This window comes from Dipodomys ordii, unplaced genomic scaffold (genome assembly GCF_000151885.1).
Source record: "Dipodomys ordii isolate 6190 unplaced genomic scaffold, Dord_2.0 Scaffold45, whole genome shotgun sequence".
NCBI classification, from domain to species: domain Eukaryota; kingdom Metazoa; phylum Chordata; class Mammalia; order Rodentia; family Heteromyidae; genus Dipodomys; species Dipodomys ordii.
In genome coordinates this window covers 7,547,106-7,570,629 of record NW_012267261.1, presented here as the reverse complement: position 1 = coordinate 7,570,629, position 23,524 = coordinate 7,547,106, and the positions used below count along the sequence as shown (strand labels likewise).

General features: G+C 39.1%; 1 protein-coding gene across 1 annotated transcript in view; it reads left to right on the top strand.

The window, feature by feature from the left end:
* Pak2 (p21 protein (Cdc42/Rac)-activated kinase 2) overlaps nucleotides 1–23,524 on the top strand; it is a 79,117-nt gene that overhangs the window by 28,746 nt on the left and 26,847 nt on the right. Inside the window, exons 2-5 of the mRNA XM_013019310.1 lie at nucleotides 3,407–3,614; nucleotides 18,662–18,762; nucleotides 20,164–20,311; nucleotides 22,745–22,776. Coding sequence (XP_012874764.1) covers nucleotides 3,428–3,614; nucleotides 18,662–18,762; nucleotides 20,164–20,311; nucleotides 22,745–22,776 — 468 coding nt within the window. The 5' untranslated portion in view covers nucleotides 3,407–3,427. The remainder of the gene's footprint in view (nucleotides 1–3,406; nucleotides 3,615–18,661; nucleotides 18,763–20,163; nucleotides 20,312–22,744; nucleotides 22,777–23,524) is intronic.

Sequence of the window (23,524 nt, the reverse complement as noted above, 5' to 3'; positions counted from 1 at the left end):
CGCCACTTCCGGCTTTTTTCTTTTTGCTTATGTGGTGCTGAGGAATCGAACCCAGGGCCTTGAGCATGCAAGGCAAGCGCTCTACCACTGAGCCACCTTCCCAGCCCCGCAATCTGGAATTCTGGAGTAAAGATTTGTTCCCTTACCGTCCCCATTTATTTATTTGTTTACTTGTATTTGTACAGAATTACATGTATTTTGTCATTTGGTTACACTGTTAATTTTTTCATTTGAATCATTCTAACATTGGTCTTTGGAAACACTTTCTGTGTCTCTTTAACATGCCCTCATCCATTTAAAGTATTGCCTTATCTTCTGATGCTGCAAGATACTCTATTACTCACTTTCTCTCCCCTGTGTGGGGCCTATAACCAGCCATTTCTCCAAGAATCCATAAGGCACATTTAAGTTATTTGCCTCAGGTCACACATTTTAAGTGATAGAACTAAGATTCCAACCAAAGCAGTCCCATTCCAGAACACATGCTGCTACCATAAAATTAGATTTTATTTTCAGTTAAAGGTGTAACTGGGAGTTTGTAATCATATTCTGTCTATAATTGAACCCTAAATACAAGTTTTGTATCAACTTCCATTGAGTAATCATTATGCTCTGGCTTTTGCTTTGATTGTTTTGCTCTTTGTTTTTTGAATTTTTCATTAGTTTATTTTTAGGGTTGGCATCAAACCCAGGTCCTCATGCATAATAAACACATTTTTTTTAACCAGTAAGTTATACACCTGGTCCTCCCTGATTTATGCTGATATTTTAGAATCACGCTTCTGAAAATAGTAAATTAAAACCTAGTTAAGTCACAGATAGTTGTTATTCTATAAATGTATCTAAAAATACTCAAATTTTGTTAGAGATTCTGTTTTGTGACAGGATCATACTGTGTGCTTCAGGCTGGCTTTAAAATCCTCCTGCCTTGTAGTACTGAAACTACAGACATGTACCACCATACCCTGGCTGTTATCTGATTCTTAATTTACTATAGAGCAGCAATGGTGGAACTAAAATCTGAACATTGTAACTGGTGATTAAGAAAGTGAACACAGGAGACTGAGATCAGAGGATGTCAGTTCAAAACTAGTCCAAGCAGAAAAGTACATAGAACTCTGACTCCAGTTAACCAGCAAAATGTCCAACTAGAAGGTGGGGCAGAGCACCAGCTGTGAGCAAGAAAGCTGAGTGGGCATGAAGCCCTGAGTTCAAGCCATGTTAGGCCTCACCCCACCCACCTAAAAAAAAGAAAAGAGGAAAAGATAAAAGTGAGACGCTCTTGGATTAATCTGTGTTCTTTAATGTTATGATCATACTAAACATCCATCCTGTCCATTTTATTAAATAATCTTTGCAATGTTGAAATTAAGTTTTATCTATCTTCTGTCCCTGTGGGTTATTCACACACTAGTATCAGGCCACACCTAGGAATAACCAGTTGCATCCTGTTTGTATGACCCCAAAACAAAACCAGACTTACCTGATAAAAGCAGGTTTTGAAGTCATTTGGAGCATGTCTTGGGTGCTGCCTTTGGTTTCAGCCTTGTTTATTTCTATTTCTATTTTTATTTTTGCTTCGGTAGTTTTAGCCACATGTAGGTCAAGGTCTTTTTTATTACTTTTTCCTAGGCCTTCTGCAGGTAGTTACCCTCACCACCAGAAATGTGGGGTTTTTGTTTGTTTCTCTCCTTTTTCTTCTCTCACTCTTCCTCTTTGGTGGGCTGAGAAATAATTATTTTGACAGATAAAGTATGCCAAAGTAGTGCACTAGCACAGTCCTTTGCCAAGGAAAATAACACCTTAAAGATTTGGAGTAGAAGAGTAATCGCTTCAGCCCTCCATTCTTCTCAAATTTATCTTTTTCTTCAGGTACTAGCATTTAATTGAATTGAATAAATTTATTTTTAATTTTCCCTAAGTACTGTTGGCTTTCTTTTTATTGTACATAAACAAAGATTTGCTAACTTAAAACAATATTATTCAATATTCAGTTGCCAATTAAAATATTGTTTAATGGGGGTGATATGTGCTTCCTAACATATACATTTTTTACAGAACTTATTTGAGTTAGGAGTCCTTTACTACTGATTTTAAGTGTGTATGAGCTACTTATTAAAAAGAAATATGTCAGTATATAAACAAGGCTACAATTTCCACTGGATGACCTAACTGCATGGGCAGGGTATTACGATGTGAAAGAATAATCCACAGCCATACTACCAGCCCAGCCTATCATTCATACATACATTCCCTATATTTTTCCTTACTTAATTTTGTCAGTGTATACAGATTGATGAAGCTTGATATGACTTTCTGAGGGATTTAAGAAACTGAGGCAGATTTTTAAAGAAACCAAATACTATATCAGTGGTTTGTTCTTTTTGAAACGTTTACTTGATGGCTAAGTTGTAATCCATCACAAGGCTTGTTGGTTGGTAGCTTTGAAGTCCAAGCATCCAAGATGGGTCTTCCAGAGATACCTCATGGTTGGTTGATTAGGTCATATTCTTCCTCTTTGGAATTTTCTTCCTCTTTTTCTTCTCTTTTTTTGTTACCCTCTCCTCTCTGTCTTTTCTGGTATGATGATTTGAAGGTGCTCTACTACTTAAATCATCACTCTTTTCTTGACTCCATGTTGTCTGACTTTTGGAACAGTCTCAGATTGATTGATTAAATTGCTTTGTTTTTCAGACATTCCATATCATTATTTATTGAATGTTAGAGCTGAGATTATTTCCATTTAAAAAAGATGTTACATCTTTTTCTTTTTTTTTTTTTGGCTGGTCGTGGGCCTGAACTCTGGGCCTGGGCACTGTCCCTCAGCTCTTCAGCTTAAGGCTAGCACTCTACCATGGAGCCACTTCTGTTTTTTTCTGCTTCTTTTTTTTTTTTTTTTGTCGGTCATGGGGTTTGACCTCTGGGCTTGGGCACTGTCTCTCAGCTCTTCAGCTCAAGGCGAACTCAGCTCTACCACTTGAGCTACAGCGCCACTTCCGGTTTTCTGGTGGTTTATTGGAGATAGGAGTCTCATGGTCTTTCCTACCTAGGCTGGCTTTGAACCAAGATCCTCAGATCTCAGCCTCTTGAGTAGCTAGGATTACAGGTGTGAGCCACCAGCACCAGCACCAGCACCGGCTGTTTTTTTCTGCTTATGTGGTGCTGATGAATCAAACCCAGGGCCTCATGCAGGCAAGGCGAATACTCTATCACTGAACCCCCTTCCCAGCCCCTTGTTATATCTTTTATCAGTTTTTTTCTTGCCCAATTTTTCTCTTGTAACTGTAAGTAGATACCTTTTACCTTTTCTAATTAGGAGTTGTATGGCAAGGTAGTTATTGCTGTATTCTGCTTGTTAATATTTTTTTGCCTTGTTATTAATTAGCACTTTAAAAATTTATTTCAGGCCTTTTCATAATTCTGAATCATGTCTGATAACGGAGAACTGGAAGACAAGCCTCCAGCACCACCTGTGCGGATGAGCAGTACCATTTTTAGCACTGGAGGCAAAGATCCTTTATCAGCCAATCACAGTTTGAAACCTTTGCCCTCTGTTCCAGAGGAAAAAAAGCCCAGGAATAAAATCATCTCCATCTTCTCCAGCACTGAGAAAGGTAACTAGCCATTGTGATTTCAAGAGTCTTGGTGTTGGTTTAATACCATGTTTACCATTGGTTTATTATATGTTACTCATTTTTGTATCTTCTACAATGACAATAATTAAGAGATCCAAGAAAACACTTGATACCAATAGACATGATGAAAAGGAATAATTTTGTTGGGCATGGTGGCACAGGCGTGTAGTCTCATATACTTGGGAGTGTAGTCTCATATACTTGGGAGGTTAAAGCGGGAGGATTGCTTGAGCCTATGAGTTCAGGTCTTGAACTCTAGGCCTGGGCACAACTCTTTAGCTCAAGGCTAGCTCCCTACTACTTGAGCCACAGCACCACATCCTGCTTTTTCTGCTTATGTGGTGCTGATGAATCAAACCCAGGGCCTCATGCATGCAAGGCAAGCACTCCACCACTGAGTCACCTTCTCAGCCCCAGCAGGACTTCTCTTAAGACAAAACAAAAACAAAAATACTAGTTTATTTTGTTATGCTTTCTTAGACAAGGTCTTACTATGTAGAACAGACTGGCCTTGAACCAAGCATTATTCTGCTGCCCTAGCCTCTTTAGTGCTAGAAGTAAAGGCATGTACCACTAGCCCCGCAAGACTAGTTTTTGTTTTGTTTTGCTTTGCTTTCTTTTCTCTTTTTATTTTCTTAATCCTCATCGTAATCTGTGTGTATATGTGCGTGTGGTACTGGTGTTTATACACAGGACCTTGTGTTTGCTAGGTAGGCGCTCTACCACTTGAGCCATACCACCAGCCCAGCCCATCAATCATACCTTCCTTACATTGTTCCTTTCTTTCTTCCTTCCCTTCCCTTCCCTTCTCTTCCCTTCCAGGAAGTTCTTTTCTTCTCTTTCTATTACCTCTCTTCCCTCCTCCCTTCCCCTCTCCCATCTCCTTTTTCCCATCCCATCCCCCATCCCTTTTCTCACCCTCTTCCCTCCCTTTTCCCCTCATTGAGGCTTGAACTCAGGGGCCTTGTGCTTGCTCAGTATGGGTGCCACACTCCCCTGGCTGACATCCCTGGAGCTAACTGGGTTTTGGAATTAAGATTTTTCTGATGTTTTTAGTGGTAATGCTAGTTACTTTTTGTTTTGTTTCGTTTTATCCTACAGTGCCTTCAGAAGGATCTGAGGCAGCCTCAGTATCAACATACCAATGTGTCTTCAGCAAAACATGTCTAATACATGTCTATTTTCAATCTCGACACTATCGACATTTAAAGGCCAAATAATTTGTAATTGTAGCAGTCTGTCCCTATGTATTATAAGGATGTTGAGCAGCATTTCTACCTTTACCTATAGATGTCAATAGCAACTCCCCCAGTTGTAACAACCAAAAGTATTCCCAGACATTTCTACGCCCTGGAGGTGAACAATTACTTCCAGTTAAGAACCACTGATGAGCTGGGTGCTGGTGTCTTACATGTAATGCTAGCTATTCAAGAGGCTTGAGATCTGAGGATCACAGTTTGAAACCAGCCCAAACAGGACAGTCCCTGAAACTCTTATCCCCAATTAACCATCAGCAAGCCAGAAGTGTAGTGATAGAGCACTAGCCTTGAGCACAAAAGCTCAAGGGCAGAACCCAAGCAGGCTGTGAGTTCAAGCTCCTTGAGACACACACAGACATACACAGACACACACACACACAGACACACACACACACACAGACACACACACACACACAAACACACACGGAATCACTGACTTTGTTACACAAAGTGTAGGATGGGGGCCGTAAAGATTCTAGTGTAGGGCTGGGAAGGTGGCTCAGTAGTAGAGCGCTTGCCTTGGATACATGAGGCCCTGGGTTCGATTCCCCAGCACCACATAAAAAAAAGCCGGAAGTGATGCTGTGGTTCAAGTGGTAGAGTGCTAGCCTTGAGCTGAGGGACAGCGTCCAGGCCCAAAGTTCAGGTCACACGACTGGACCCAAAAAAAAAAAAAAAGATTCTAGTATAAATTGAAATTGCTATATTTGTCATATTTTAGATAGGAACTTTTGAGTTTTAGAATTGAGTAAGATATTATAGACACTGATGGATTTTAGAATAAGAGTAAGGTGTTTGTGTCAGTTGCCAATAGCTCATGCTTATATTCCTTGCTACTCTGGAGGCTGCAATCTGTGGATCATAGTTGGGAGTCAGCCAGAACAGATAAATCCTAGAATTTCTTGTCTTCAGTTAACCAGTAAAAAGCTGGAAACAGAGGTATGCCTCAAGTGGTAGGGTGCCAGCTATGAGCATAAAAGCCAAATAGCAAGAGGCCTGGCAAGTCCTAGTACTGGCATACACAAAAGAATAAGAGAGTTGTTTAATCACATTAAGCATGATAATGTGACTTTTTTGTTCTTGTTCTGGTACTGGGTCTTAAACTCAAGGCTGGCATTCTACCCCTTGGGCCATATTTCCACCCCCAACTTTTTGATGTTTAATTTCTTGGACTTTCTTGCTTAGAGGCTGGCTTTGAACTACAGTCCTCAGATCTCAGCTCCTGAGTAGTTAGGATTAGAGGAGCCTGGCAAAATGAAATTTTCTTATAAGTGGTAATTGATACAAGCAAAAATAAAAATAAATATTCTATGTGGAGAGGTAAACCCAAGCTGAAGAACAGTGTTTTGTACATAGTAATAATTAATATTCATTTAGTTTGAAATTCTTAATATACATTCAATAAAAATTTAACAATATACTTTTAAAAGAATTTAATTATATTTAATTAATTTAATTATGGATAATAGTTCCTAATACTTTGAGAATTTAGATTTACACATAGGATATAATCTTTTATAAATAGTAAAAACCCTATTCATTTATTGTCAGTTACTTATTTCTAATTTTGCTTTTATTAAGATTTCATAGGTTAAGCCGGGTGCTGATGGCTTACACCTGTAATCCTAGCTACTCAGGAGGCTGATATCTGAGGATTGCAGTTCAAAGCCTGGGCAGGAAAGTCTGTGAGAGTCTTTATCTTCAATTAACTACCAGAAATCCAGAGGTGGCACTATGGCTCAAGTGGTAGTATGCTTGATTTAAGCTGAAGAGCTCAAGGACAGTGCACTCAGGTCCAGAGTTCAAGTCCATGATTGACCAAAAAAAAAAAAAAAAAGGTTTCATAGGTTACATAGTGAGACCCAATCTTAAAAACAAAAACAAAAGTTTCATGTAATGACTTGGAGTTGCTGCATGAAGGCACTAAGTTTGATCCCCAACAATGAAAGTTGTAGATGAAAGTATTTTTTTCCTCCCCCTTCCTTTTTTCTTGTCCTTTTTCTTTGCTTTCTCTTTCCTTGGACTTTTTATACATGGGCTTGCTTCAAACTCCCATCCTCACAGTCCGAGCTTTCAGAGACTATGAGTGCGTGCGTGCGTGCGCGTGTGTGTGTGGGGAGGATACTGGGATTAGAACTCAGGCTTTGCACTCTTGCTTAGCTTTTTCACTCAAGACTGGCATACCACCACTTGATATATCTCCAGTCTAGCTTCTTTGCTGATTAATTGAAGATAGACTCTTGAGGACTTTTCTGCCTGAGCCAGCTTCAAACTGAGATCCTCCTAGTCTCCTCTCAGACTTCCAGGTGTCTGAGTAGCTAGGATTAGAAACGTGAGCCACTGGTGTCTACCTGAAAGTATGTTCTTAAGGTTTACTTGGAAGCTGTTCAAGTGTGCATTCAGCTTGATTGAGGGTTTTTTTGTTTTTGTTTTGTTGGTCGAGAGGTCTGGGCCTGGGCACTGTTCCTCAGCTCTTCAGCTCAAGGCTAGTGCTCTAATAACTTGAGCCACAGAGCCACTTCCAGCTTTTTCTGCTTATGTGGTGCTGAGGAGTCAAGCCCAGGGCCTCATGCACACAAGGCAAACACTCTACCCCCCCTTGTTCTTTTACATATTGGGATTTGGTATCAAAGAAGAACCTACAGTATGTATTCAATATACCTTGCACAGAGGTCTCAAAGGGAAAGAAGTGCTTTTTTTTTTGGTCATGGGGTTTGAACTCAGGGCCTGGGCACTGTCCCTGAGATTCATTCAAGGCTCACTCCACCACTGAGCCACAGCACTACTTCTGGATTTCTGGTGGTTAATTGGAGGTAAGAGTTTCATGGCCTTTCCTGCCTGGGCTGGCTTCAAACTGAGATCCTCAGATTTCAGCCTCCTGAGTAGCTAGAATTACAGGCATGAGCCATTGTCACCCATCAACTTTTTAGGGACAAATGTGGTGGTTCATACGTGTAATGCCAACTACTTGGGAGGTGGAGATGGGAAAGATCAGGCTTCAAGACCAGCCTGGGCAAAACATTAATGAGAGTCCAGCTCAGTCAATACACCAGAAATAGTAAATAGTGCACATCTGTGATCCCAATTTTAAGGAAGACATAAGTAGGGGAATCACACTCTGAGGCTAGCACTGGGTAAGGCCCTACCTGAAAAATGACTAAAAAGACAAGGTCTGGAGCCACAGCTCAAGTGGTAAAGCACTTGGCTAGCAAACACAAGACTCTTTTCAAAGTTCAGTACCATGGGAAATAAAAACCAACAAGATCATGTTTTCAGGGTAGAGAATATAGCTTAGTGGAAAAGTGCTTACCTTGCATGCATGAGGCCCTGGGTTCAATTCCTCAGCACCACATAAGCAGAACAAGCCGGAAGTGGCGCTGTGGCTCAAGTGGTAGAGCGCTAGCCTTGAGCTGAAGAGCTGAGGGACAGCGCTCAGGCCGAGAGTTCAGGCCCCATGACTGGACCCCCCCAAAAAAAGAAAGTCTTTAAAGTATCTTTCATTAATAATTGCTCATTTCTTGCTCTGACTGAAAACATTAAGAACATTAGAAATACATTTCTATAAAAAATTGATATATGATGTATATCTTTATGGATATGCAATATATTTCAATATTTATATGTATAATGTGTAATGAACAAATTCGGCAAATAAGTATATCATCTTAAACATTTGTCATTTCTTTGTGTTGGGAGCAATTAATGTCTTTGCTTCTAGCTGTTTTGAAATATAAATTATTGTTAACTATAGTCAGTCACCCTACTATGCTTTAGAATACTAGAAAATATTCCTCCTTACTGTAATTTTGCACTTCTTGTTTTGTGTGTGTATATGTGTCTGTGTTGTTGTTTTATTTTTTGTCAGTCATGGGGCTTGAACTCTGAGCCTGGACACTGTCCCTCAGCTCTTCAGCTCCAAGGCTAGCGCTCCACCACTTGAGCCACAGCACCACTTCTGGCTTTTTCTGTTTATGTGGTGCTGAGGAATCAAACCCAGGGCAAACACTCTACCACTGAGCCACCTTCCCAACCAATTTTGTACTTCTTAATCACCTCTGCTCATACCCTTCCCAGTCTTTGGTAACTGCTACTTTTTATCTGTGAGATCAGATTTTTATCTTCTACATGAGTGAGAACATACAGTATTTGTCTTTCTGTACCTGATTTATTTCTCTTAGATCTATTCATGCCATAGGTGACAGGACTTCATTCTTTTTATTCTGTATCGTGTATATATGTACATCATTTCTTTATTCATTTATCTGTTGGTAGATGCTTTGATTATTTAGCATTTCTTTGCTGTTGTGATTAGAACTACAGTAAACATGTGAGTACAAATTTGTCTTCAACCTACAGATTTCATTTTCTTAAAATATCTACTCAGTAGTGGGATTGCTGAGTATTTTAATTTTTTTGAGGCTCCTCCATAATATAACTTACTAATTTTACTACAGTGACTGTAATAATATACATACATTTCTACCAACAGTGTATAAGAGTTCAGCTTTCTTTCCAATATTCACTATTTTTTGACATTTTGTTAGGAGTCATCATTAAGATTTAGTATCTTAACTGTTTTGGATTTGCATTTCTCAGATATGTATATATCTTTTTTTTGGATGGGGGGTCTGGTCATGGGGCCTGAACTCTGGGCCTAAGTGCTGTCCCTCAGCTCTTCAGCTCAAGGTTAAGGCTCTACCACTTGAGCCACAGCGCCACTTCCGGCTTTTTTTTTTTTTCTGCTTATGTGGTGCTGAGGAATCGAGCCCAGGGCCTCAAGCATGCAAGGCAAGCGCTCTACCACTGAGCCACCTTCCCAGCCCAGTCTTATATTGAGAAATGTCTATTTAGATCATTTGTCCATTTTTTAAATTGGATTATGTGTTTTTTTTTAACTGTTGAGTTGCTTTTTATATTCTCAGTATTAATGTCTTGGATGAACAGTTCAAACTTTCTCCCACGATACAGGTTTTTTCCTCATTCTGTTTTTTGTTGTTGTTGTTTTTCTAGTTGTTTTTGTGGTATAGACTTTTTAGTTTGCTATAATCCCATAAAATTGTATCTTTCATGACAACTTTACTGAATAATTCTTTTTTGGCTTGCCTGGTATGGGTTGCGCAAGTAAGTCATCAGAGGTAACAGTGATAAGCAAAAAGATGGTGTTCCTGCCCTGGACACTATTTAACAATTATGCTGTTAAAGCTGGGCATGGTGGGTCATGCCTTTGTAATCCTAGCTACTCCAGAGGATGAGATCTGAGGATCATGGTTCAAAGCCAGCTGGGGCAGGAAAGTAGGTGAGACTCTTATCTCCAATTAAGCCACTCAGAAAACAGGAAGTGACACTACGCTCCTGAGCGCTAGCCATGAGCTGAATAGCAGAGGGACAACATCCAGGCCTAGAGTTCAAGTCCCACAACCGACAAAAACAATAACAAAAACAATGCTGCTAATATATCATTATAAACTATGAAAAGCAGCACAGTTAATGTAAGTCTCTGATCTGGAGCATTTGGGAAAGCTTCCTAAGGAAAATAGAGCTGATAACTAAAGGATAAGCAAATAAAGTTTAGAAGTATGTTCTGCCTACAAAAGAGCTTAATTCAGTGACCCAGCCCCAGAAGGAGTTATAGAACATTATTACAGATGAGAGCAGTCCAATATGATTTAGTACAAAAGGGCTGTGAGAATTAGGGGCAGGTGAGTATGATGTTCATGGGAAACTACAACAGAGAAGCTGAAGAGATTGGCAGAAATCAGGCAGGTCACAAAGGACCTTGTACTCTATGCTGCAGAACTCAGGTTTGTATCTTGTTTCCTCGGGAGCCATTACAGAATCTAAACAGGAATGTGTAGGTCATCTTTCTGTTTTAGATTTGGAATTACTGATGTAGCTCAAGTGATAGAGCCCTAAATTTGAGCATAAAAAAGGAAAATAGGTTTGTTGGTGGCCTAAGACCCTAGTTAGGAAACTGGCAGTAGTTCCCAGTGAGAAATGGCTTAGCTAATTTGATAGTTTACTAATAAAAATGTCCATGAACTATAGTTATGAGTTATTTTTCTAAGATCTATTCAAATGACTATATTGTATAGTGCTTATTAACTAATGCAGTTTTCATATCTAATTATTCAGTTGATATGCACTTTTACAAAGATGTGCACTTAGTTACAAAGATGATAAACTTAGATCTGTAAATATCCTTTCTTGTTCAAAAAAATCTAAACTAGCCCATACTTCGCTTGTTTTAGAGGACATCCTTCAGTGTAATGGAACAAATCTAGTTCACCCATTTTTTTTAATAATTCTAAAAGTAAAAAGAACAAGGGGGTATAATCACTAATTGTTAGACCTCAAGTAGAGAGAAAAGTGTTCCTTTTTAAAAAAATAATGGATTTTCTTACTTGTAGCTAGCTCAAATGTGGCCTAAAAGGATAGTCCCAAAGGATGTAATAGTATTCTCCTTAGGATTTATATATATATATATATATTTTTTTTAAGAGGCCCTAGGGCTTGTACTCAGGGCCTGCGCACTGTCCCTGAGCTCTTTTGCTCAAGGTTTGTGTTCTACCACTTTGAGCCACAGCTCCACTTTGATTTTTCTGGCAGTTAATTGGAGATAAGTGACTTTCCTGCCCAGGCTAGCTTTGAACCATGATCCTCAGTCCTCAGCCACCTGAGTAGCTAGGATTACAGGTGTGAGCTACTGATACCTGGCCGCTTTAGAATTCTTTAGTGTCTTTTTATCAGCATGCAGTGATAAACAGAAATGGCACATTGATTTATTGTATAAAACACAAACAGGTTTCCTCTCTGAAGCTAAAGTGTGCACTACAATTATTTTTGTTACCTCTTGGCTTCTAAAGTTATGCAACCAGCTTATGAAGCAGGATCCTCCCAGCACACTGTTCAGTTTGAGGCTTGGTTTAGCATGTTTGTTTCAAATACTGTCTCTAATATCCCTTTCCCTTCCAACTGGGACTACTGTAGGGAGTACTTGTGAAAAACAAATGGAATTAAATAGATTTAAAAAAATATTACATCACTTCACTTTTTTTTTCTTTTTTCTTTTTTTTGTGGGGAGGGAAAGAGTTGATAGTTTGTTTCACACTGTAGCACAAAGTGGTCTCAATCCTCCTGCCTCAGTCTCCTGATGTTTACTACTATACCCGCTTTTGAGGGGAGTAATGGAGGTTTAAGACTATCTCAAGTACTGTTTAATTATTTTCTTGTTTTTGTGAAACTTTTTATTTTTATCCTTAATTTGTTAAACTTTATTTCTGACTAGATTTGCTCTATATATTAGAAAATGTAGCCTTCAATGGTAACTAGGATTCATAGCTGGAGCTAGATTGATTCACAGGGTGTTAAGTCTGGCCTAGCTCAGATACCATCTCAGTTGATCAGGAATGTGCAGTGGGACTGATGTGGCTTGACTTAGATGCCCACTTGGGAGATCTGTGATCAAAGTCATGTAAGAAAATAGCATTTCCTTCAATGACATCCATAGAAAAAGGGTAAAGGAAGCTTCCAGGAATAGAATTCAAACCAGAATTTTTAATTTTTTTAAATTAACATAGATTGATTATACAAAAGGGTTTCACTATGACATTTCCACACATTCTAACTGGGATGAGATAGAATTTTGGTGTGGTTTTTATTTGCATTTTCTTTATGCATAAAGATTTTGAACATGTCTGCATGTGTCTGTTAGCCATTAGTATTTCTTCTGAGAACTGTCTGTCCAGTTTTCTGTACATTTATTAATTGGATTTTTTTTTGCTGTTTGAGTTTTTGAGCTCTTTGTATATTCTGAGTATTAATCCTTTATCTGTTGAATAGCTGCAAAGATTTTCTCCCATTCTGTGGGCTCTCTTGGTTCTGGTAATTGTTTCTTTTCCTGAAACTTTGATGCAGTCCCATTTGTCAATTCTTGTTCTTGTTTTCTGGACAATTGGAGTCCTGGCCAGAAAACATTTATAACTCTTGAGTGTTTTCCCTATGTTTTCCTTTAGTAGATTTAAGCTTCAGGTCTGTCTTTGAGTTCTTTCATCTATTTGGAGGTAATTATTGTCCAGGGTGAGAAATTTGAGTCTTATGTCCAGTCTCCTGCAACTGGATAACCAGTTTTCCCAGCACTATTTGTTGAAGAGACTATTTCTTTCTCTAGTACTTCATTGTATTTTAATTTACTTGGTTGTCAAACATTAGGTGGCTGTGTGGTTTTATTCCTGTGTTTACCTTCCTTGACTTTTTATTTTATTTTTTTTTGTCGGTCGTGGGGCTTGAACCTGGGCTTGGGTGCTATCCCTCAGCTTTTCAGCTCAAGGCAAGCACTCTACCGCTTGAGCCACAGTGCCACTTCTGGTTTTCTAGTGGTTTATTGGAGATAAGAGTCTCACGGACTTTCCTTTCCTGGGATGGCTTTGAACCGTGATCCTCAGATCTCAGCCTCCTGAGTAGCTAGGATTACAGGCATGAGCCACTGGCGCCCGGCTTAAAATTTTTTATTACCTTTGTTGTACAAAAGAATTGTATTCCTGTGTTTTCTAATACTGGTCTCTAGGACTGTTTTTGTACCAGTACCAATATGTTTTTGTTACTGTGGCTCTGTAGTACAATTTGAAGTCTGGTTTTATGATACTTTGAGTAATTCTCTTTTTACTCAGAATTGCTTTTGCTGTTCCCTAAGAGGTTCTGGATTGATTTTCCTATTTCTGGAAAGAGTGATTGAGACTTCATGGAAATTGCATTGAATCTGTATGTTACTGTGCAGATTTTTTTTTAAAGAAAAAAGTGTTTCATGGCACATGAAGTTTTGTTTTTGTTATCTCTATAATAATAAGAATAATTACCGGGCGCTGGTGGCTCACGCCTGTAATCCTAGCTACTCAGGAGGCTGAGATCTGAGGATCGCGGTTCAAAGCCAGCCAGGGCAGGAGAGATCTTTAGACTCCTATCTCCAATAAACCACCAGAAAACTGGAAGTGGCACTGTAGCTCAAGTGGTAGAGCATTCGCCTTGAGCTGAAGAGCTGAGGGATAGTGCCCAGGCCCAGAGTTCAAGTCCCACGACCGACAAAAAAAAAAAAAATTAGCTGGGCTCCTGTGGCTTATGCTATTCAGGAGGCTAATCCTAGCTATTCAGGAGGCTAAGATCTGAGGATCACCGTTGCAAGACAGCTTGGGCAGGAAAGTCCATGCAATTCTTTTCTTCAGGTAACCTTCAAACGGCTGGAAGTGGAGCTGTGGCTCAGGTGGTGCTATCCTTGAGCAAAAAAGCTCAGGGACAGCGTTGAGATCCTGAGTTCAAACCCTAGGACCAGCACTAATAATAATAATAAATTAAGCCATTTGTTTATAATTGGTTAACAAATACTGACCAAGAACTAAAGAAAACTAAAGAGTATGTCCTTAGATTATTCAAAATCAGTCTGGTAGAAAGTGAGAGATTGGGTATGATTGATATAATTGTGTTTCAGTAAAGACAGCAAAATTCTATGTAGGCTTAACAGTTAAGTTTCCCTTTACTCCTTTCTGTAATCAGTGTGCCCAGCCATCTTACCATAGCCAGTTCTCTTATAAATAAATATATATGCCTAGAGGACCTGGACATTTGAGTACAAACCTGGCATTCATTCATTGGTATCTTTGTAAAGATTGCTATCTTTGTATATAGTAACTGCAAGAATATGATGCAGGGCTGGGAAGGTGGCTCAGCGGTAGAGCGGTTGCCTTGCATGCTCAAGGCCCTGGGTTCGATTCCTCAGCACCACATAAGCAAAAAGAAAAAAGCCGGAAGTGGCGCTGTGGCTCAAGTGGTAGAGCACTAGCCTTGAGCTGAAGAGCTGAGGGACAGCGCCCAGGCCCAGACTTCAGGCCCCACGACCGGACCCAAAAAAAAAAAAAAAGAATATGATGCAGTAACATTTCTACCTTTAAATGTGCAGACCTATGAAGCAGTTTATTTGTTTTAACTCCTACAGTATGTGAATCTTCTAGTTAAGTATCGCATATTGACTCAATGCTTTTATTTATTGTCTCTTATAAGACCCAGTTAAAACAATGGATAAAAAGCAAAGTTTTAAAAATTGCTACAAGGGCAGGGAGATTTCCCTATATATTGAGAGATTAGAGTGTTGGAGAAATGGCACAAATGACATTAAGACATTAAAGAGGGCAAATGTCTATGGGAAGTGAACTAGTTTCCCTTTTAAAAATTCCAGAGGGAGCTGAGTGCTGGTGGCTCACATCTGTAATCTTAGCTTCTCAGGAGGCTGAGATCTGAGGATTGTGGTTCAAAGCCAGCCTGGGCAAGGAAGTCTGAGACTCCTATCTCCAATTACCCACCAGAAAACTGGAAGAGGCACTATGGCTCAAGTGGTAGAATTCTCACCTTGTGCTGAAGAGCTCAGGGATAGCACCCAGGCCCAGAGTTCAAGCCCCACGACTGACTAAAAATAAATAAACCCAGAGGAGGCTGGGAATGTGGCTTAGTGGTAGAGTGCTTGCCTAGTATGCATGATGCCCTGGGTTTGATTCCTCAGTACCACATACACAGAAAAAGCCAGAAGTGGTGCTGTGGCTTAAGTGGTAGAGTGCTAGCCTTGAGCAAAGGAAGTTCAGGGAAAGTGCCCAGACCCTGAGTTCAAGCCCCAGGACTGGCAAAGAAAAAAAATTCCAGAGGCTAAGGATTTAGAAGTACATAATACTGTCCATGTGGGGAGTGGAAGGTGTGCTACCCAAACTGAAAGAAGGGCATTAGTTGGAAATCTGTATAGGAAATATCAAAGGTTCCTCAGGACTCACTCTTCCACCCTATAGAGCCATACAAATAAACCCCCATTTGTGGGGATCAAGAAAAGTTGATCAGGAAAAGTTCACAAAAATACAAAAATCATTAATTCAATGAAAGTCAAATATGCATGAGTCCTTTCCTTTGTCTGCTTTCAGAATAGTTGTAGACTGACTCATAGCTCTCAAAGATTGGAAGAATTTTCTCCAAACTTAATGCTCTGAGGGAAAAAAATTCTTTAGATATCTTGCGCAGTTCCTCATCATCAGTGAAAGCCCAACTTATCTCCTAGTTAGTTGTTTAATACTTTTCTTTGCTAGATAGCAATAGGTCACCAGACACTCAGGGGAGAAAAAGATAAGGGACACATCCAGGTTAAAAAGGAAGAAGTAAACCTATTTTTATTGATTAGCCACATATTTGAGTTTTTATTTAAAAACATTCATAACACCTATAAAACTACAAGAATTAAGCATAGTAACAATATAAGAACAGAATGGAATACTCAAGTTTCTGTGTGCTAGCAGTGACCAATTGAAATTGAATGTGTTTTGTTTTGTTTTGTGTTTGTGCTGGTCCTAGGGCTTAAACTCTGGGCTTGGGCATTATCTCTGAGATTTTTTTTAGTCAAGGCTAGCATTCTACCATATTTTGCCATACCTTCCTCCTCTGGCTTTTTGGTGGTTAATCATCAAAGATAAGAGACTCAAGGATTTTTCTGCCTGGGCTGGCTTTAAACTATTATCCTCAGTCTCAGCTTCCTGAGTAGCTAGGATTATAGATGTGAGCCAACAGTGCCTTTTTGTTGTTGTTGTTGTTCTGTTTTGATTTGTTTGTTTATGGAAACTAGAGTTGAATCCAGGGCCTTGCACATGCTAGACATGTGCTCAGCTACTTGAAAGTAACACCTCAAGCCCTGTTTGATGTAGGTTTAGTTTTCATGATGCTGGGATTGAACCTAGGATTTTGTTCATGCTAGACACAGTATTGCGGAGCTATACCTTCAGCCCCATAACTAAATTTTAAAGCTATCCTTAAAGGAGCATCAAAAATTAGAGTTTCCAAAAGTCTGACAAAAGTGTTAAATTGAACACTGTACACTGATACTACAAAACATTGTTGAAATTAAAGCAAACCTAAATAGCTAGGCTTGGTAGCTCATGCTTGTAATCTCATACATTTGGAGGCAGAGATGAGAAAAGCAGTTTGGAAGCCAATCTGGGCAAAAAGTTAGGAGACACTATCTCAAATAACAAACCTGGCATGTGTACGTGCCTATAATGCTAGCTATTGAGGAAGGAGTGGTAGGAAATTGCTGTCCAAGAACATCCCTGGTCAAAAGCACAAGACTCTGAAAGGTAACTAGAGCAAACAGACTGGGAGCATGTTTCAAGTGGTAGAGCATTTGCCTAGCAAATGTCCTGAGTTCAAATCCCAGTACTTCCTAAAGGGAAAAAAAGGCAAGGTTAATAGATTCACTGTTGTAGATCAGATGACTCAATGTTTAAGAAAAAAAAAATAAAGAAATTAAGCTGAATTTTGGTGACTCTCATACCTATAATCCTAGCTACTTAGGAGGTAGAGAGGGGAAGGATTATGGTTTTAGGCAGCCCTACAGAAAAGTTTAAAGATTCTATCTCAAATATAACTAGCAGAGCTGGGAAGGTGGCTCAGTGGTAGAGCGCTTGCCTTGCATGCCTGAGGCCCTGGGTTTGATTCCTCAGCACCACATAAGCAAAAAGAAAAAAGCCGGAAGTGGTACTGTGGCTTAAGTGGTAGAGCGCTAACCTTGAGCTGAAGAGCTGAGGGACAGCGCCCAGGCCCAGAGTTCAGGCCCCATGACCGGACCCCCCCAAAAATATATATATATATAACTAGCAACAAATAAATGAGGTGTTGCTTAAGTGATAGTGCACTAATTTAGCAAGGGGGAGGGGCCCCAGAATTCAAACACCAGTGCAGCCAAAAATATAAAATAATCAGATAGTCACTTCATTAAATTGAAAATAGGTTCAGTGCAATTCCAGTCACAATCCTAGCAGGCTTTTCAAGAAAGAAGACTTGAACTGTATACTTTGAATGCTTATTATGAAATGATAGTAATCAAGGCAGACTAGTATTATAAAGGTAGAGAAACAGATTGTGAGAGAGCAGAACTGAAATTTTGTGGAGGGGAAAAGGAACTGTTATATTTGAATTTACAAGTAATTTTGACAAATGAGTGACAGAAATACTCAAAAAATTATTCACAAATGGCTTGGACAGTTATTAATTTATTATTTTTTTAATTTAATTTTTTAAAATAAGTTTTTTATTGTGAAAATACTGTACAGAGGGGTTACAGTTACATGAGTAAGGTAATGAGTACATTTCTTATCTAGCATTGTTTTTCCCTACCATCCCTTCCCTCCCACCTCCACAACTACACTTCCCCATCCCCCACCTCCTATTTTTTTTGTTGTTGATTGTGGGACTTAAACTCTGGGCTTGGGCACTGTCCCTGAGGTCATCAGCTCAAGGCAAGCACTCTACCACTTGAGCCACAGTGCCACTTCCAGTTTTCTAGTGGTTGATTGGAGATAAGAGTCTCATAGACTTTTCTGTCCAGGCTGGCTTTGAACCATGATCCTCAGATCTCAGCCTCCTGAGTAGCTAGGATTACAGCTGTGAGCCACTGGCGCCTAGCTTTGGACAGTTTTTACTGTGGCAATTATAAACTACAATAATAATGAGAGTAGATTTACACAAAAAAGAGAAGTGGCTTCTGTAAACTGTGTTGTTACTCTCTGCACCTCTGCTTTATAATAGATGCAGTACTTTTCTTCTATACCCTAAGAATGCTTGCTATCAGCCAGTGTTCTTAGGGGAAATTTCTTTTAGAATAATGTTTCTAATATGTTTTAGGAAAAGTACAAATACAGAATTATAAGTGCCATTATTATCCTTGTTTAGATTCCCCCTTTTATTGCCTTCTAGGAAGTAAAAAGAAAGAAAAGGAACGGCCAGAGATTTCTCCTCCATCTGATTTTGAGCACACCATCCATGTTGGCTTTGATGCCGTTACTGGAGAATTTACTGTAAGTTTTCATAGTTGGGGTTCATTATAACATTATAACATTTATAACATTAAAGCAGCACTCAAGCTGGGTACTTGTAGTTCACATCTGTATCCTAGCTCCTCATGAGGCTGAGATCTGAGGATCATGGTTCAAAGCCAGCCTGGGCAGAAAAGTCTGTGAGACTCTTATCTCCAGTTAAACAACAAAAAGGTAGAAGTGGTGCTGTGGCTCAAGTGGTTGCGTGCTAGCCTTGAGCAAAAGTGTTCAGGGACAGTGCCCAGGCCTTTGAGTTCAAGCCATATGACCAACTAAAAGAAAAACAGTAACATTCAAGCCTTTTCCTTTAGTGTAAGTTTAAAGTTAATTTCTCTGTTCACATGTTGTCAGTCCTTACTGTTGTTTGCTTATCATGAAAGTATTAGTGGTTGGATTTTCTTTTTCTTAGAAAGCTAAATTTTAACTGTAATGATACAAAATAGATGTAGAAAAACAGATACTTAAAAAACTAGACCTGTTAGAATTTTAAGTCAAACCTGCTGGGCATGGTGGTATAATAAACCCAGCATTTGAGAGGCTGAAGCAAATTAGGAGTCAAGGCCACTGCTGCGTACATAGTGATACCTATGTCAGACTGATAACCTTATGTCAAAAAAAATTAACTAAAATTATGTTTATTTAATTAGTTAGTTAGTTAGTTGGTTGGTTGTGGGGCTTGCACTCGGAGTCTAGGCGCTATCCCTCAGCTCTTCAGCTCAAGGCTAGTGCTCTACCCACTTGAGCCACAGTGCCAGTTCCAGTTTTCTGAGTGGTTTATTGGAGATAACAGTCTCATGGACTTTCCTGCCTGGGCTGGTTCAAATTGCAATCCTCAGATCTCAGCTTCCTGAGTAGCTAGGATTACAGGTGTGAGCCACTGGTACCCAGTGAATTACGTTTATGTATTTTTTTTATCATTTGTCTCTGAAAATTGACTTCATTAGAGCAATTCAAACCACAGCTGAGTTCCTTGGAAGTCAGGGTTTTATGTTTGCTAGACACATGTGCTATTTATTTGCTATTGCTTTTTTCCTCTGCTTACTTTTGAGATAGAGAGTTTGCCTATTTACACATTCCATTCTTGACCAAGTTGACCGCTGCCTGGTTGCCTTTGTTTGTTTGTTTGGGTTTTTTTTTTTCTCCATTAAGGTTAAGTCTTACTAACTTTTAGCCTGGATGGGCCTGGAACTAATTCTTCTAATCTAAATCTTTTAATCACTGTTCCCAGCTATTGATAAAGATGGGGTATTAGGAACTTTCTTGCCCAGCTGGCCTCTTTACTATATGCTCCTAGTTGCTACCTCCCACGTAGCTAGGATTAATAGCATAAGCCATTGGCGCCTGCCTCAAATCACAACTAACTTCTGAATTTCTTTTTATTAGGGCATGCCAGAACAGTGGGCTCGGTTGTTACAGACTTCCAATATCACGAAATTAGAGCAAAAGAAGAATCCTCAGGCTGTGCTGGATGTCTTAAAGTTCTATGACTCTAACACAGTGAAGCAGAAATATCTGAGTTTTACTCCTCCTGGTAAGAAAGATGACAGTGGTAAAAAGCTGAACATGGACAGTCATGAAGCACTGCTGGATAAAAAAGATTACTTCTGGAAAATGAAAGGCTATATACTGTAATTCTTCCACATATTTTCCTACTGCAGAGATTCTGCCTTTGTAAATTTATGGGGGTTAAGCATAATTGGGGATCTGAGGATTATATTAATCTCACAATTTTACCAGGGGTGGATATTTAGGCTGTTGTTTCGTATGGTCTTTTCTTGCTTAATTGCTTTTCAGTGACTTCCCAATAGAAGGGAAAAAATGTTAATATTTAGATGTGTTCATACTAGAGATAGGTTGTTCGCTAATGAGATAGGATGAAAGTTGTTTCACTATTTTAAAAAAAAGCACAAACTTTGAAGTAAAAAAAAAGTTTCTACTCAAAAAGTGAAACTCATCAAATATGTAAGTGTAGAAAATATGAGTCATAACTAAGTGGATTTATACCTTAAAATTGAAGATCACTGGATAAGAATTGGAATGTATTAAACTCTTGAAAATAGCTTGTTTAGGGTTAGGAAGGCAGTTCAGTGGTAGAGTGCTTGACTCCCATGCATGAGGCCCTGGGTTTAATTCTTCAGCACCACATAAGCAAAAAAAGCCAGAAGTGACGCTGTGGCTGAAGTGGTAGAGCCTAGCCTTGAGCTGAAAAGCTGAGACCCAGCGCCCAAGCCCAGAGTTGAGGCCCCACAACCAACCAACCAACCAACAAAAAATAGCTTGTTTAGGATGGGAATCAAACCTACACATAGCTTAAGTGAAGTCTTAGGTGTATTCAGATTCAAGCTTTCCTCCTTACTCTGGAAAACATCATCATTTATCCTGTTTCCCTTAATAGGAATTTTGCTAATTACACCCCAAATGTCAGTTAATATGTTTTTCTATACCTGGGGTCATATGTGTAGTTATTTTAAAATAAGATATGTATTATGTTATACTTTATATATACACAGAAATTATACTTTATATATACACAGAAAAAAAGACTTTGCTCAAGGAGTATAGAGGCCTTTTTACCAGGTTCTCTTGACTTTTTTTTTTTTTTTTGGTCAGTTCGAGGGCTTGAACTCTGGGCTTGGGCACTGTCCCTGAACTTTTCAGCTCAAGGCAAGTGCCCTACCACTTTTGAGCCACAATGCCATTTTTTATTTTAATCTGATAGTCTCAGGAAAAAGTCAGACTTGTCCATACAACATTTTGGTCAACTAGTCTATGTAAGTACAGTTTTCTTTCTTTTTTGTTCTGATTTTTGTTTTTTGCCAGTCCTGGGGCTTAAACTCAAGGCCTGGCACTGTCCCTGAACTACTTTGGCTGAAGGCTAGCACTCTACCACTTGAGCCACAGTGCTACTTTCAGCTATTTCTGTTCATGTGACAGGCTTGAGCCATGGGCTCTAGGCTAGGAAAGTCTGTGAGATTCTTATTTTAAATAAACTACTCAGAAAAAAAACCTTGAAATGTCACTCTGCCTCAAAGTGGTAGACGCGGTAGCCTTGAGCAAAGAAGCCTAGGGACAACCAGGCATTGTAATCCTAGCCACTCAGGAGGCTGAGATTTGAGGATTGTGGTTCAAGCCGGCTCAGGCAGTAAAGTCCATGAGATTCTTCCAGTTAACTAACAGAAAGTGATGCTGTGACTCAAAGTGGTAGAGCACTAGCCTTGAGCTAAAGACCTCAAGGATAGTGCTCAAGTCCAGAGTTCAAGTCCCATCCATGACAAACCAAGAAAAAAATAAAAGCTTAGGGACAGTGCCAAGGCCTAGGACTGGCCAAAAAAAAAAAGTATATACACACATAATTTCGAGGCATTTCAAAAAGAAAATCTTAAATTTAAGAATTTTATTTTATACAGTCGCCATTATTTGAATAGTAGTGCTATATTCCTTGGTACAGTTTTATGGAGAACGTCTTGAACAGTAAAGTTTATTTTAATGGATACAGATTGATAGGCGTAGTTTCAATTAAAATTTTAGTTTGACAGGTATAGTTTCAATTAAAATTTTAGTTTACTGCACATAGTTTACATAGAATAAAATTCACCCATTTATATGAATCATTTGCTCAGTCTCAAATTCTTTCTTATATTGGCATTATCATTTTTCTGCTGAACAAACCATGGAAACATACTGAATATGTGATTTTATTAGCTATCACTCTTCTTACTGAGCCTGGCTGTTAAGTGCTCCAATGATTTTTAATAAATTTTTGAGATTTCACTAAGAATTGAGTTTTTAGCTTGAGTTCTTTAAGCTAAAGATTACTGTTTGAATACTAGTATTTTCATGTTTTTCAATAGGTAATTTAAACTGAAATCAACACTTCATTGCTCTTCTTTGTTGTTGTTGTTGTTGTTGATTTTTTTATGCTTGCTCTCATGAATACTCACATTCTTTTCTGCTCCAAATTTAGAGAAAGATGGCTTCCCTTCAGGAACACCAGCAGTAAGTTAATTATTTCTTGTAACTTTTGTTCTAATTTAGGGTACCCAAACCAAATATCAGTTTTTATTTTGATGTCTAAAGTAAATTCAGTCATACAGATAAATAAATACTTGATATGTTTTAATGTAGTCATTTGATTAATTGAAGAAGCCTTATTAAGGAAATAGAAGTTCCTTTATAGGGTATTTAAAGTAATGTAAATTTATGTTATCCAGAGCAGTTTTAACTGCCTTCAGTAATGTTTCTGTATATAAACATGGTTACAAAAACTTGCCAGCATATTCTTTCCTCCCACCTACCACTTCTTCTATTACCATTCTACTAAATAGACTATAGAAACACCAGCTGGGTGCTGGTGGCTCATGTCTGTAATCCTAGCTACTTGAGAAGCTGAGATCTGAGGGTGGAGGTTTGAAGCCAGCTGGGGCAGGAAAGTCCATGATATCCTCATCTCCAATAAACTACTTAAAAAAGGCTGGAAGTGGTAGAGCCCTAGTCTTCAGCAGAAGCAGCTCCAGGACAGCACCCAGGCCCTGAGTTCAAACCCTAGGACTGGCAAAACAAAAAAAGTAATTTTTTTTTTTTTGGTTGGTCGTGGGGCTTGAACTCTGGGCCTGGGCGCTGTCCCTCAGCTCTTCAGCTCAAGGTGAGCGCTCTACCACTTGAGCTATAGCGCCACTTCTGGTTTTCTGGTGGTTTATTGGAGATAGGAGTCTCACGGTCTCTCTTGCCCGGGCTGGCTTTGAAC